We start from the raw sequence: 16,768 nt of genomic DNA, 5'->3' as shown, positions 1-16,768 counted from the left end.
TGAAGTGCCTCCTATAAGGTAATATCCTTAAGACAATTAGGTTTTCTATGCAATTTCTACGGAAGAAGTTCAAAAGGATGTGGTGACAACAATAGTAGATACAAGTTCGTTGGAGGGTGATTTGATCCATCTTAAGTTAGAATAAGAACAAATCTTGGGGCTCGTATAATTACAAGGCTCCGAATAAAATTGCCGTATTTATAGTTTGGGGAAACTAGGAAGGCATTAGTAATTTTCCCACAAGCTGTTTCCTATATAAAACTTTAAAAACAAAAAAGAAAAAAAAATTTTGTAATTACCCTTAAAAATGGTTTCTATAATTGTGTAAGACATGCCTACATTTCAACTCTGATGTTGCTGCGTCTGTCTAGTATACAATTTTAGTGTTCATGGTTCTTACTAAAAGTAGACTAAAAAACCCATTTGGGTTGAGAAAATTGCGTGCACACCTACGACTAACAACCTAGCACCTATCAAATCTTGTGCGCGTAATTGTGCAAGACTCGCCATGGTAACCGTTAATATTCAGCAACAATCAAGTGCAGGAACCAAATAAAAACATCTCAAGTATCAATATGGTGGATATGCAACTGTTTTGCAGAAAGCATAAACACACAACACAAATAAACTCCCAGAAAAGTATATGATAACATGTTCATATATCGTAGACAATAATCATTTTTATCTCGTTTCAAGTATAAGGGTAAGGGATTATCAGACCAGATAACCCCATCGTGTCCAGACATTGGCATCAATCTACTTAAGTACAAACAGGAAGCTACTTTGGAGTAACCATAACCACAAAATATGCAAGGCTATCAACGAGAAATCTTGCATTACAACAATATCATAAGTTATCCTCCCATTACAATAATCTAGAACTTTTATAGATAATTAAAGATCACCCGAGCATCCATGCCCTAATAAATAATACTTTTTGAATTGCAATTGCTAATTGAGACAACCAGTTCAATGGGCATAAGAACGTTTTAGATAAATAACAGGAATCACTGCCGGCCATACTGAGAACTGTTGCTATTTAGAGGTTGGCCTGGTGGAGGTCTTGGTCTCGCATACTCTGCAAATATAACCCAACCGTCCAAAAACTGCATTGCATTGGGGAAATAACAGTCAGCATTACAGGAATAGCCACAGAAAGTTGGTAAGAAAAGCCAAAGCATAAAGTAACCACACAAGATCAGAGTTGATATATCAAACTATGCATATTTATGCCAACTTTGAAATCCAGATAAGGTTTGGGGTGGTTAAAAAGCAGATACTCTAAACGTTTGGTACACGTAATATTCTTTCGTCCCGGAGAGTCATGTTTCCTGAGATTTATGTTTCCTAAGAATGTCATAGATATGCTGTGCAAGATATTCCTGGGAATGAGACACATAGTTAATAAAAAACTTTCCCCTTCAAGGAATCTTAGATTCCCACCCCCTCCCATAGGAAAGTTTCAGTGGTGAACTTAGTTAAAGAAACGATTCCTAGGAATGTTAGATTCCAGGGAATTATTTTTAAAATATTCACACCAATATTTTTCATCTTCTAATGTGCACCTATGCTGCAGCAGTGGTATTTAATGCATAATTATCTCAGTTTGTCATACTGAAGTCTTTGAATGAATATACACAATCAGACACTAATCCAAGACAAACAATATTCTGAAAGAGATTTCCATGTCTCCACATTAGGTGTAAGCTTTAAGGTTTAATTTAGATTACCTTGCCATCCATGCCTTCAATGCCCTTTGCAGCATCTTCTATTGTAGCATATTGAACAAAACCAAACCCCTTAGAGTAACCTGAGACTCGATCAGTTACCACCCTTGCTGAAAAAAGCAAACAGTTGTGTTTCAGAGTATATTTTCAATTTTTCAATATATTACGACAAAGTGTAAAAATATAAATGGATGAACAATTTCAATGTTAAAATATGCTTAGACATGGAGAACAAACCATGAACAACTTCACCGAACTTTGCAAACTCCTCTCGAAGCCTTTCTGTATTAGTACGTTTACTAAGACCTAAAAGTAAGATACAATGATATATCAAAAATCAACATAGTCAACTACATAATACAAGTGACAAGGAGTTAGCCAATTGCATGGGAAAAAGGCTTTTAACTATAACAATTTGTGGGGCATTCAGTCCTGGAAATTTGGAGCATCAAAACTTAAAAGCAATATCTTGGTGGCTTTACATTTACAGTGATTTACTGTTTCTTGTGTCAGCAAACCAAACAATTAGAGCAAGTGTGGATTAAAGCAAAATGGCTAGGATGCCAGCAAAGCAAATCAGCAACCAATCAATGCAACTCATTCTGGCCCTGAGAGTTTGTTTTTAAGGAATATGTTTTTTTGATTTAGGTTGGTTGATGGTACTGATCATGTTCTGAGCATAAATTTGGGCAGTGATTTAGGAGTTTTCCTTTCTGTAGAGGCTTTCTCCAGCATATATCATCTCTCCAGTCTCTACACCAACTCATCTATTATACAATTTACACTTTACAGCCCCTTTATTTTCTTCTACTTACCCCTATTGGTCTCTAAACCAATTCAGATAGAAGAGTTTCATCTTTCAACTCTTACAGTGTTTTTTCTAGTTAGTTATTCCTTCAGTTTCTCACTCTTTATTCCAACCACCAAACCCTCTACTTCACCAACAGAGTTGGAAAAAGCTCTTTCCAAGGTCAATTCATTTATTCAGTGCTTAAAAATTAATAACAAAAATTGCATTTAGCAGATTGATACATCTCACCTATTCTATAGCTTCTAAAAACTAACTTATAAAGAAAAAAGAGAATCATGTGTAAAGAAAAACAAAAACTTAAGCTGTTTAAGTTAAGTTGTCAGTATAGCAAAAGATACAATCTAGAGTAGGCAATCAAAGTTAAACGAGAAAATCTGCTCAAAACCTTAACCTCGTCAAAACCTAAAAAACTCACAGCTACATCAAAACGCACACATTCAACTCACAATTCATAATAACACCTAATTATACTAAGTATACAGTATCAAACGACAACAAGTCTAAAACTTTCTATTGCCAACAACAACGATAGTAAATAAATAAAACTAATATAATTTGATTAACAGTGAAAGAAAATCGAGAGAGAGACCAGAGACGAAGAGGTTGGTGTTGGGCTCCGCCGTGGGTCGGGTTGGGGCGGGGGTGGCACCGGGAGGCAGCGTAGGAACGAAGGGGAAAGAAGAAGAGGCTGAGTTTGTGCAGAAAAACCGCCGCAAAACGCGCGGCGCCGCCACTGCTGCTCTCGTCGCCATGGCCGCGGGTTTAAGCTAAAAGTAAAACCCTGATGAGAAGTAGAAAGAAAAGAGGCGAGTGAGGAACAATAAGTGGAGCCCCTGGGGTTTTATTTTATAAGAAAAATTTATATTATTTATAAGAAAAACTGGCAAAAATGAAATTACTCAGATGGGCTTTGGTGTGTTGGTACCAAGTTTAGCAACTGTGGATCTTTGGGTTTGGGTTTTTTTGGGTTTAAGAGTTTTGGTATCAGTTTTTAGTTTTTCCTATCTTTATTCCTAATTATAAACGTTTATAACTGATTTGTACATATTAAAAATAATTAATTTAATTAATAGCATTAAATTTATCTATAATTATAATATTTTTTTAAAATTATCATTGAAATTATTGCAACTAACTATATTACTTTTCTACTTAATTAGTTTCCCCCTAAACAATTAATGTATGGAGAGACTAATAGTAGTGGAGTTTTAATCTTTGAAACTAAATTCTTCAATTCTCATATCCTTACAAAAAAAAAGAGAAAGAGAAATTTTATAGAAATTACTATTTATGGATAAATAATTAAGGGTAAAAAAAATACGAGGAAAAGTGAGAAAAAATGTTATAAAAAGGATCAAGGAAATTTCAAAACAATGTCTTATATTTAGGTACGGATTGATTATTTTTATATTATTATCACTATGTTATTGATATAATCCTGACTTTTGTTGATGATTAATTACTTAGAGAACTTGATTAGTCACCTTGAGAGATTTTCTCTCTTCCAACATTTTTATTTATCTACAAGGTTCAAATTCAAAACCTTTTTTTAAGCTATTTAAGTCTAATTCTACACAAATCAATGACATATTGATAGTTTCAATATGAGTTTATATATTTTTCAATTGAAAATAGATAGTAAAGTAAACCCTAAAATGGATCGTAAGTAATTTAATGAAGTGTATGGATTAAGCTAATAATGTTTAAGTTCAAATATATATTTTAATTAAGAAAAAAAAAGTGTTATACACCGACAGTGTAAATCTTTTTACATATAATCATCCGATCATAATATATCATGTATGATAAGTCTGTTAAATTTTAAAATAATTATCTTAAAATAATTCAAAAGTTGAATTATAATTGGATGAGAATATAAAATGATTAGTACATTTGCATTAAACTCTTATTTTAGCTAAACTTAAGCTAAAATGATTTTGTTTGACTTGAAAGATGGATGAGTTTGTTTAGAGTTAAGTTAAACTTGTTTTGTGATTCTAACTTTAGTTAACTAGTATTTTAGTTTTAGTAATGTATAAGATAAATATTTATTTTTATATAACTAAAATTTATAATAAATAATTTTATTTTAGTATTAAAATTATAATATAATTAAAATTCATAAGAAATACAGTTTAATGATAATCCACTGATACTTTAAAACAATTTTAAATTAAGTATATAGATAAAGATATAACATCTAAGGATTGATTGGTTTGAGATTGTCACTAATGAAACTTTTGAGCTCATCGCTGCAATTTTTTTGAAAACACAGTGTCCTAACAAACTTAAACACAGCTAATGATGCATGGTTAAAATAAACATTTTGTTAAAGCATTTGTGTGGATTAGATAACACAATTCAAGATTAGAACAATAATTATTTTATATAATTAACTTTGATGGAGGTGTTCATGGATGACTTTTGTGTTTATGGCACAAACTTTGATAAATATTTCCTCAATTTGCCTAAAATTTTACAAAGATATGCAGAGGTGAATCTAGTGCTTAACTGGGAGAAATATCATTTCATGGTATACGAAAATGGATTGTACTTAGACACCTAGAGGCACTGAGGTTCAGCGCGAGAGATTTGTTTTAATTCCATGGTATAAGAAAATGGATTGTACTTAGACACCCTTTCGCCCTGAGACCTCAGTGCCTCTAGGTTTTTCTTCAAACCTAGTCGCGGCCACGACAAAGTGTGTAGTGTAACATCAGCGCCTCTAGGTTTTTCTTCTAACCCACGATCATCCCTTTCGCGCTGAAAGCTCAGCACCTCTTGCCCTTTCTTCAAACCTCACCCCTGCTTGATTCTGTTCCACAGCCTCTTCGTTCCTTCTGACGACTTCAACCTTCCCAGCGTCGGGAGGGTTCCAATCGTGGACAATGACAAGCAGCTGTGACCTCCAACCTTACCTGCAAGTGGGGTAAAGTCACTGCCTTTTCAGCCCGATTTTATATTTCCAAAACAAAAAACAATTGCTAATCAGCATGATTGATTAGGTCTTATAAAAATGTTTTAATGGTCTAATGTTCAAATGGTCTGTTTTATATTTGTTCTTACATTCTTAAACATTTAGTTTTAAATTTTTTTCTTGAGTATGACATCAACTTCTATCTCTGTCATTTTGTTAATCAGGATCCTGGACCACAGGTGCCAACTAATGTGACTGGTATGCTTAAATTTGGGACAAATCTTCTTCAAGCTCTGGGCCAGTTCAATGGTAAGCATTTAAAACTATTGTTCTTCACTGTCATCCTAATAGCTATCAATATATGCATCTTACTATATTGTAACCATTATCATTGTGAAGGTCGTTATGTTGTACTTTTATGACTTAATGTGTGTTGTGATCCTCTGATTGGATGAACTGCATTTTCGTAATTCATGAGTCACATGCAGATAAAGCGAAGGATGTAAAGTTTGGTTGTGTTTTTACATTGTTAATTAGAATCATAATTTGCATAATGTATGCTACCAGGTGAAATGTCAATGGAGGTGTTGTAATAATTATATAGATTAGAGTATAATATGAGTCGTTTTTTTTGTCACCAAATTATTTGTGCATTCGTATAATTTTATAGTATGTGAAGCCACTGTAGGTTGGTATAACTGATAAACCAAACATTTGAAATTATGCATCAGCATTTTATTAATTACAGAAAGAATTTATAATATTAGCTATTGTAATAAAGAAAGACCTTATGGATGGCTGCAAAATGAGTGGAACTCTGTTCATGACAAAAGTAAGGCGCAAAAACACAACCTCTCACACATTTCCTTCTCAGGAACTTGCAGGCTCCACAAGGAGAACCAGAACCAGTCATCTTGGCCTTTTGTTTTGGGGGTTTAATTTGTGGTGTTTAGGGATTTTGGGTTTTTTCTGAGTCTATTCAGCTTTGTGCAAATCATAGTCATTTATCACCATCTTTATATACACCACAACAAGAGGAAAGGGTGGATTAGAGTAAGGAATATTTAATTACACTAGGTCCCCTTAATGGCCTACAGTGTTCATTATTTTTTCCCCATATAAAACACTATCAACCCCCTCTACCAAAATTTTATTTGCCACAAAAATGAGATTCCATTCAACATGCTTATACGACAAAAGAGGTAGCATTAACCAAACCCATTTTGTTTGATGATTGGATCTATCTGTTCTTGTCCTTTCTTTTCTGAATAAAATGTATTGGTACCACGGTCCTTGGGTATATATGCAATAGAGTACTGATAGCCGCAAGTTCATTTATTGTACTACTTATTCATATATACTTAGTTGACTGTGAGAATATGGAAATGGAAGAAACAGAATTCCATGGCTTATTTAATAATTGTTTTCTGATTAAGAACTCAATTGTCACAGCTTTAACTTATTAGTCTATTAATGTAGATGCTGATTTCTCTTGACCAAAGACATTTTGATTGAAACTTGGAAGCAAGAACTATCTTCCATTATATATGCGACAAAAGAAGAATGCCCATGCCAACTATTACCCAACCCAATTTTTCCTCCCCACATTTCGTAATTATTTATACATCATATATGTGTGATAAACCAAACATTTGAAATTCTGCATCAGCATTTTATTAATTACAGAAAGAATTTATAATATTAGCTATTGTAATAAAGTAACTGCACACTTTTTTGTATGTTCAAAATATGAATTGAATGATTGGATCGTAACTGTACAAGGTTTGATGATGAAAGGGAAATGATCTGTAATCTGAATGGCATCATTTGACTTGTGATACTGACTGTAAATATTTATTGATTGATATTTGATTAGTTTAAATTACTAAAACATCAGTGTGATAACAATAAAAATAGACAAGGCAAAGAATGTGATAATATTAATTTTACTTTAGATGAACATAAAGTTCAATCTAGATTGTTTGTGGCACTAAATTCTACATGATTGGCTTTAAAACACCTTACTGGTATAATTTATGGCCTCTTTCAGGTAACCCTTGCTCTAAAATCTTCCCATGATTCTGATTGCCAAATCTGATAAAGTACTTATTCCTCAAGATCAAGATAACTCTGCATCCTTGACAGATCAACTTGAAACTCCTGATATAACCTCATAGGATATGCAGGTGCTTTTCTCCTACTCCATATAGAATATGTTAATGTAATTAGTTTTGAATTTTTGTTGTCACACACCCTTCTTTGTACTGGTTTTCTTGCCAAATGCATCTGGAGCATGATTGAAAACTTTGTGGCTTTTTTATTGCAAAATTGGTGCAATTTAGGTGAGTTTTATTTAAATAAAATTATCCAAAAATTATCCGGGCTACAAAAGCTTTTTTATCCAAAAATCCTACCTCTGCATCTTTTTTAGGCTTGGATTAGTATCATTTGTTTCTGTAGTTGACATTAGGAGTGCAAGGCAGATACTTGTAATAGGTTCTGCTATGAGCCCTATTCTGGGGTGGACCAAACACTTGGCTGAATTTAAATACAGCAGATTTGTAATCTCAATCCTATACCTTTTAGTACCTGTGGTACTCATTTAATATACATATATATTTATTTTGGCTGACCAAAAAAAAATTTGTTTCTGTAGTCTCCTTTGTTTACAATTAAACTTTTTACTATAAGAGTCAAAAAAGGACACTAGCATGGCTTAATTGTTCAAAATAAGTATTAATCAAGTAAAAAGCCTTCCATCCATATGAATTTATGAAACAATAAACCTCTCTCCATTTTAACAGAATAATATTTAACAAACCATTTGTAATGTCCTTATCATTCAACAAGATATTGTCTTGATTCAAAGCAACTTGTCCTTCAGGTTTCATCTCATTGAGTGTTGCATCCCCGCCAACAAAGATTTCCTTACTATCATCGTTCGAGGTATGTATGTGATTCTCACACTTATGTGCTTAAGTATGTCATTCTCACACTTATGGCAACAAACTTTTGGGTCAAATTTTTTTTGTCTGATAAGCATGGTGTTTTGATATATAGTTTGGGTGTTAATTACTATTGTAAATATATTTGCATATAGCTTTTAGCTAGCAGTCACAATCGTTTTGAAAATATTAGCCTAAAAGTTCAAATATTTGGTGGGTTTAAAGTTGAAGTCGCATGGCCAGCCTCTTCTTTACTTTCTTGATTATCATCTGAAGGAGGAGTACCTTCTTTTTCTTCCTCTGGATTTCATTTTGCTTCTTGTGATGGTTCTTTGGGTGGTTCTTTTTCAGTTGGTTGTGTTTCTTTCTTAGGGACTTTCCCCGAAATCGTTGGAATTGTAATGATGACAGTTTTGCCATCAAACTTCCCCTTAATTTTGTTGATGTCATAATATTATGGAACTTGCTATAATGCATTGAAACGTGCCCTTCTATTGTGAAGGAAGGAAGAAAGATAAAAATGATAAAGAAAGAGAGAAAATAATAGATGTGAGGAGAAATTAATAGATAATTAAGGAAGAAAAATGAAGCTAAAACGAGATCAAAGAGAAAAAAGATACATATGATAATAACTACTACAAAAATTGTTTTAACAAACATAACTCATACACAAACCATAATAATCCAAGAAAAAAGGACTAACAAACAGAAAAATCATGGACAATACCTCCAATGTCCCATTTACCAAATTCCTACCAATTACTAACAAAGCATTAAACAAACTTTGTTATAAAATAATGCATTACATTCCTTTGGAATGATAAAACTAAATAATTCCATAGAATTGCAGAGATAATAATGTTTCTAGAAACCCTATTAGCCCAAAAAACAAAAAATACAAAATTTTAGTTTTTCTAACACCATTCTTGATTACTCAAATCATAACTCAAATTTCAGCCAGAACTAAAGGTGTTTTTAGCTTGACGATAATGACACCCTGCTAGCATAACCTCAGTCTTAGCCTTCGACATATTGAAGAAGCTCTTTCTGTTTTGGTGTAACTGCATCTCGATTCCTATCCTATACTATCAGTTCAAACTCATCTATACCAGCTTCCAGCTTATTAAGTAGTTCAACTCCATGTCATTTCTTTGATTCAGCTAACCCCCCAAAAAATATATTAGTAGAGTCTTATTCACCAAATCAATGCCCTGAAGAAAAAGAATGCCAAACTATAAAGCAACTTATTATACCCTAGGTCATGCAAAGCGTAGGAAAGGGATTTTGGGCCACAAAAGTGAATGCCGGCTTGGTAGCTGAACAAGTTAGGAAGGCGAAGTCAGAATCAACACTCTAAGGTGTATTTGAAGCTATTAAAAAGAAGCATGTAAATTTAAAAAATAAAATGGTAGTACAGGATTCTAGGAATCACAAACTTCTTAGGCGACTAAATGTCTCAGACGACACTTTTATCTTTTCTGAGTTCAGATCAGCAGACAAAGGTTAACAGAGTTCAGATCAAGCAAATTCCATCCAAACCAAAGAATAGCCTCAAATACCAATCCTAAGAATATTAGGCTGAAATTTATTAAAAAAATATTATTAACTTATATATTATTAAAATTTTATCTTTGTTATAGGTTATGACTTACTACCCCTGCCCTTAAATATAAAAAAAATAAATTGACTCACCAACTAAGAATATTACTCCCTCATATGTTAAATATAAGAATTTTTATTTTAAATATAAAAAAATATTAACTAATTTTATTTTATTTAATGTTATTATTCCTAAAATATCCTTCATTTAATTGAGATTTTAATTCCAATGACTCTTTTTGTCTATGTCAAATTCCACTAAAGGATAAATTAAAAAAAACTTAATCTTTAATTGAAATTAATTGATACAATTAAACGTGATTAGTTAATTTTCTTAGTTAGTATAAATCATTTTTTTTATTCTTATGTTTGAGACAGGAAGAAATAGTTAATTATATTTAATAGCACAAATATCAATTAAAAATTAATTTTTATCCAACTTATCCTTCATTAAAATTTGATATTAGAAATAAAAAGAATCATTAGAATCTAGAACTAAATCCTTGATTAAATGATTTCATACTATCTAAGAATGTTAAATAATTATATTTAATCGTATTAATTACAATTAAAAATTATTTTTTTTGGCAATTTAGAACTTTGATTTTTTTTTTAAAAAAAATCATTAGAACTAACACGTTAATTAAATGAATAACATTTTAAAAATAATAACATTAAATAAAATAAAGTTAAATTCCATCCAAACCAATCTGAGCATACAAAGGTTAACAGAGTTCAGATAAGTAGCAATAAGATAATGTGACCAACATATTTTAGAAGCAAAAATAAGATCAGGCATTTTCTATGAAAGTCGAAGTTTCTAATAAAATTTGCAACAAAAGTTAGTAAAAAAAGAGCAGTATATGAACAATAAGTATGGCAAAGATTTGTTGGTTTCTTTATACTAACATGTGTGTCTTACAATGAAAGAATAGAATAATCTTAGACACAGAGAGAGAGAGAGAGCATATCATATTCAAATTAACAGGAGAGTAATCTGTTAGGCTGAGTAAGTGAATATATATTAGCAAACTCGTCTGGACTGAAATTACTACTGCTTTGGATCAAAGTCATAAACCAGATATGAGTATCTCTGTCACCTATGCAACCGACCTTGCTAGACATCTTGTTCAACAGCTTCATCTATCTTACCCTCGTTGTACAGATCAACAGCCATGGCATTATAACTAGCCAAACTAGGAACTGAGCCCTTGATCAAAGCTTCGTGAATCATGCGTTTAGCACTTTCTATATCTTTACCATCCGAGAGGTGGCCAAGATCAAGTCGGCTATAGCATCTCTTTGGTTCCCACCCACCCTAGCACCTCCTTTATCCTTCCTGGGTTACTGCTCCAATAGCTGCAATTTTTTTAATTTTCATTATATATATATATATATATATATATATATATATATATATATATATATCAAATTAATTAACATTTTTTCATAAAAAAAATTAAAATACCTAGGATTAGGAACTTACTAGCTTGTTCCAGTGAAGGGAGTTGGTGAGGAGGTGGGAGTGCATGTTACAGGGACGACAAGGTTTTGAGAAAGTACTCCAAGTAGCAATATTGTCAACACTGTGGAAGAAGTAGGATTGTGCATTTTGCTCACCATTATTACTCACTGCTTAATTAGAACACTCTCGGAAAGAAAGAAAAAAGGTATATAGGACAGGAAAGAATGGTTTGAATGGAATTTGCTTGATACACGAGAATGAATTTATATAGAGGTACAAGAAACAAAATACCAAGATAATACGAGAAAACAGACTAAATCTAAACTAATGAAATAAGATATCAAACAGAAAAAATTATCCCTTCCTACTTCAGCACACATTATGTTCTCCCTTTCTGGTTTTCTATTATCAAGTGGGGAGAGAGAGAGAGACACTATAGCAACTCTTTGTGTGGCCTAAATTATGTCCTACACAAAAATTTGCTTCCTAGATGGGAAAAGGGAACTATTTTACTGGTTGCAAATCTTGTAAGTAATAACAAACTAAACTGGTTGTCTGTAGAACTGTTAAATTCTATAATTCCTTTCTCAATTTGGTTTTTTTTTCGGTCACTTATTTTTTTTAATTTAAATTTAGTTTCCATTTCACATCAATCAGACACTATTCTCAAACCTAAATGATAAACTTATTTCTACTGCTGACTAGTCATATATCTTTATCAATGGAATGCTGACTAATCTTATCACCACACAAATCTTCATTTTTCCTCAGCTTTCTTGCTTCCTATCTGTCTGCTTTCCTGCTCGGCCTTTTATTTGAGATTATGTGGAAGACAAACTAACAGACTAACCTTTAGTGCTTGATCTTCTCGTAAGTAACATAAAATGTACACACTGTTGCTTATGGAGATGATGTAGTAAGGGTGTGTGTTGACACTGTATACGATGGTGAAGCCATTGTCCTGTTACCCACTTCAGAGATTCAGTATGTCAGGGACGCCGTGAACTCATTCATTGGATGGCCCAGACATCTAGTGAAACCTTTATCTTATGTAAGTAATATAATAATCCCCCTGCCAAATTGTCATTTGAATACACAATTGTAATATTTGTTAAGTTGTTGATTAAATTTAATACTTATTTTCTTGTACCACTTAGGATTCTGACCTTAATGTGCGGAAGCCAGTTGAACATAGTAGTGATGCAAAGCTTGCAGGTGAATCCGATCCATTGGGAGAGTTGATGAAGATATTGTTTTATGTGTACCAGAAACCAGTGGAAGTGCCGTGGGAGGCGAACCAATTTGGACTTCCTGATATTGGGGCAAAAATTTTACATCACACATGCAGATCTAGCGGAAATAATATCAGGTGACAAGTGTTTAAACATAGCGATACTACAATTGGACCATGTAAGTCATTTTCCTGCAACCTTTTTGTTTGATTACCTGATAACCATTATTTTTAAATCTAAAACATTTAAAATAATCATGACTTGTCTTCCAAATAGATTTATGAATGAGTGCGGTAGAAGCAAAGTTGATCAGTCACTATATGGTTTGCAGGAGCCTCAATCTATACAAAATGCTAAGGAAAGACGTCAATAATGTCAACAATACATTGAAACATGGGTTAAGGAATCACAAAGGCAGTTGTATTTAAGAGCTTACTTGCATTAGTAAGTTCAATTGTTCTTTGAATTTAAGTATTTTTTTGTTGTTGTACAATTCTGTTATTATAATTGTCCAATTCAGGGCACATTGGCAACTATTTGTTCTCCACCCAAGGGAAAACACGGTCGTTTGGTTTTGTTCTCTGAGGAAGAAGCCTGATATTAACATGAAAGGCGCAATTAACAGGTTCTATTCAAATATACAAATCATGACATCCTTTAGTTGGTAATTGTTGTTACATATACAGGAAAAATGGTTGTCATATATATGCTATTTTTTTTAACTAGTGCAATGAAGACAATAACCAGTTCTTTTGAAGGCATGTCTAATCAAGGTGCACCTCGGTGGGTTGAACCCAAGGTAATCAGTACTTGTTTGTAATGAATCGTTTGTACATCTTTAAGTGTTGAATGTTAAGTAGCCATTAAAAATGTTATATGTAGAGTAATGTGCAAAGTGGAGGATTTGAGTGCGGATATTATGTCATGCACTGGATGTGGTGCATCGTGACTGTCGGTTTGAAGGATGACTGACACAAGGTAAACATAATGCATGGAGTCACAATTGTAACTTTGGTTAATATTTGTTAAGTTACTAATAATTTTATCTAATGTTAATTTTGTAGTGGTTTTCTGATGGCTCATCGTTAGACGTGGAGGTCATCACAACAGTTCGACAGAAATGAACAACTTACTTTTTATCTTTTAGGAAAAACAGTTGCTAAATTTGATTTGTATTATGTACAAGTACCATTTTTCCTGTGGTTTCATCAAAGAATTAGAACAATTATGGCTACAACTTTGTAAATTGGATACATTAGAGAATCATTAATTCAAAAAAGGGTATTCAATTTGCATGGACTTATATATGTAGGATGCATGTCATTTGATGCTATTGTTCAGATTTCAATTGATGCTATTATTTAATTTGCATGGTCTGATTTAATTTATAGGTACCAGAGATCAATGTAAAAAAAACATCAATAAAACGAAGAAAATAAAAAAAATTAGACATACAAAGACGGTTCCCGAAAACGTCGTAAAATAACAACATAACGTAGACCTACAAAGACGGTTCCCATAACCGTCATAAATTGGCATAACATACAAAGACGTTTCCCATAAAACGTCTTAGTATGCAGTCTAGATATGCCATCTAAGACGGTCATAAAAACCGTCGTAAATTGTCACAACATACAAAGACGGTCATAAAAACCGTCTTAAAATGTAAATTATGATTATTACAGTTAAGATGATTTTCAAATAACCGTCGTAGACGATGCGCACATACTAAGACGATCATTCTAACCGTCTTAATATCCCAAAATTATCTGTAGACTTTAAGACGGTTATAGAAAAAATGTTGTAATATTTAGCATATACTAAGACAGTTATTTCTAACTGTCGTAGTATTCAAAACTTACAACGATGGTTCCCATAACCGTCATAAAATAGCTTATACATTTTACAACGTTGACATCAGCGACGACGGTTGAAAACCGTCGTGACATAAGTATAAGAACCAACTTAAAATCCAATTTTTCTAGTAGTGCATGCAATCACTACTTATTTCTTTTTCAAAATGAACTCTTAATTTTTCAATATTCTTATTGAAATGTGAGTAAAATTAATATTTTCTTGAATACGATGTTTGCACCTCCCAAAATTAAGTTTGCCAACGAATCCAAAGGCTGTCATTTGCATTAGTCAGTTAAATGTCCATAAGAATGCATGTCATCATAATTTCAACTAGAACTCAAACAATCTCAAAGGGTTGATTTGAGTGCTGCTAAATTTAATATTTTTAAGTAAAATTTTAGTTCAAGTCTTATGAATAAAAAAAATATAATTAAATAATCAAACAGATGATTCTACTAAAAGTGACGGATATAAATTAATATTCCACAAAATTAATATTTTTTTTGTATAAGTACACTACTTCTAATAACAATTTTTATATACACAACTTTAGGAGATATCCTTGAGTCTTTCTCTTTTCTAGTGGAACTTCCACTTAATGGAGAGAAATGGACCTCCAATTTTAGTAGTAAAAATGTTTGTACGGATTCTTAAATGAATACTACTCTCCCATTCAAGCTTAGACACGTATGTTTAACTATTCCTTTTCAGTCAGAGGAAAGCAACAGCTAAAACCGCAACTCCAACTCTCCAAAACAATCTTAAAATTAAAAGCATCACATCCCACAGATGGAGCTGATCTAATGCTGGTCCCAAATTAAATCGCCATCTTTGTTTTATGCTAACTTTTCTTCCACCAAAATAGACTATATTCTGATTTACTACTATGAGAATTTTGGTATTTCAATTCTGATTTTTGTTTTGATGATTTTTGTCCTAAGGATGCAAACTATTTAGGTGATAGAGTGATAAATAATCAATCAACGTCACCTAATACAGTGCAAATGTGCAATGTAATGTTTACAAAGCTGAATTGCCAATCATTTTGACTTTTGAGACTTGTGAATAGGATGACAAAAACATCTGTGCCTGCAAAGGTAAATCTGTTACCTGTATCTACGAGTACTCGTTATCATCCCCATTGTGGATCCATTCAATTGAATATATAAATCATGTTTTGAATTTATAATAAATAATTTGAATTATAATATAAACTTATTTTTAAATACTGATAATTTCTTTTAAAACAAATAATTTTTAATATATTATTTAAAGATATTATCAGTAAAATACAAAGATAAAAGACAATATAATAAAAAAAATAAGTGGCTAAAATGATTAGGTATATAAATAAATAAAAAGAGGGATGTTGAGATGGTCGAGAGGGATTTATTTTACTAATTGTAGAAGTAATGTGTGAAATACAAATTTAAAAGAAAGAAAGAAGATAATATTGAAAATGTCTAATAAAGTGAATGGGAAAGTGAAAAGTCTATATATTCCAATTTATAAATGGGAAGAAAATAGTTTTTTTTTTAAATCTTAAACAAACAAACTATAAGTCAGTTAAATTTATGATTAAATTATCAATATAATCAACTTCATGGTCGAACCGATTCCACGGGGTCTAATCTTTTAAGTTAAATTATTTGGTGAGGTTGTGGCAGATTCAGAACACTCCAAAACTTTATCCAAAACACTCATGTCTTTGAAGATAGTTTGGACTTTGAACAACCCAAGTTCTTCGGTTCTCTTGGACAAAAGTGGGATGACAAATTAGGTTGTTAAGTTTATCACAAAGTTGCCAAACTAAATGTCCAATTGTTATTCTTATCTTAAAATTTCTTTATTGTATAAAATAGGTTTGGCACGTCTATGTTCAGCTAATCATTATGCGCATTCCACGTAATGAATTTTTTATTTGCAATCTGTGTATAAAACATAATAAAATCAGGGAATCTAATTGATGTTGGCTTGGCTCCTCCCAAAAGATTGAACTTATTTACATGTAAAGTTTTTCAAAAATGAGAATTATTTAATATGACCCCAAGCTTAACATTACATGAGTTTGTATAAATTTATTTTTTTTAAAAAAAACTATTTTAATAAAATAAATAGTTTTCTATTTTCTTATTATGTTTGTCTTAAGTTATTTCTACTTAAAAATTATTTTCTATTTATTAGAGAAATATTTATTTATTTTTAATTTTATACA

The 16,768-nt window shown here is 31.9% G+C and overlaps 1 protein-coding gene across 1 annotated transcript; it reads right to left on the bottom strand.

The window, feature by feature from the left end:
- Positions 1 to 629: 629 nt before the first annotated feature.
- On the bottom strand, positions 630 to 3,378 carry LOC114417010 (organelle RRM domain-containing protein 2, mitochondrial-like). The gene is made up of 4 exons (XM_028382071.1): positions 3,128 to 3,378; positions 1,965 to 2,033; positions 1,731 to 1,837; positions 630 to 1,106 (listed from the first exon to the last, which is right to left on the bottom strand). The coding sequence occupies exons 1-4, from the start codon at positions 3,288 to 3,290 to the stop codon at positions 1,008 to 1,010; spliced, it is 438 nt and encodes a 145-aa protein (XP_028237872.1). The 5' UTR covers positions 3,291 to 3,378; the 3' UTR covers positions 630 to 1,007.
- Positions 3,379 to 16,768: the final 13,390 nt, after the last annotated feature.

This window comes from Glycine soja, chromosome 6, assembly GCF_004193775.1.
Source record: "Glycine soja cultivar W05 chromosome 6, ASM419377v2, whole genome shotgun sequence".
NCBI lineage: Eukaryota > Viridiplantae > Streptophyta > Magnoliopsida > Fabales > Fabaceae > Glycine > Glycine soja.
The sequence above is the reverse complement of the archived record's forward strand: the minus strand, read 5'-3'. Positions and strand labels throughout refer to the sequence as shown.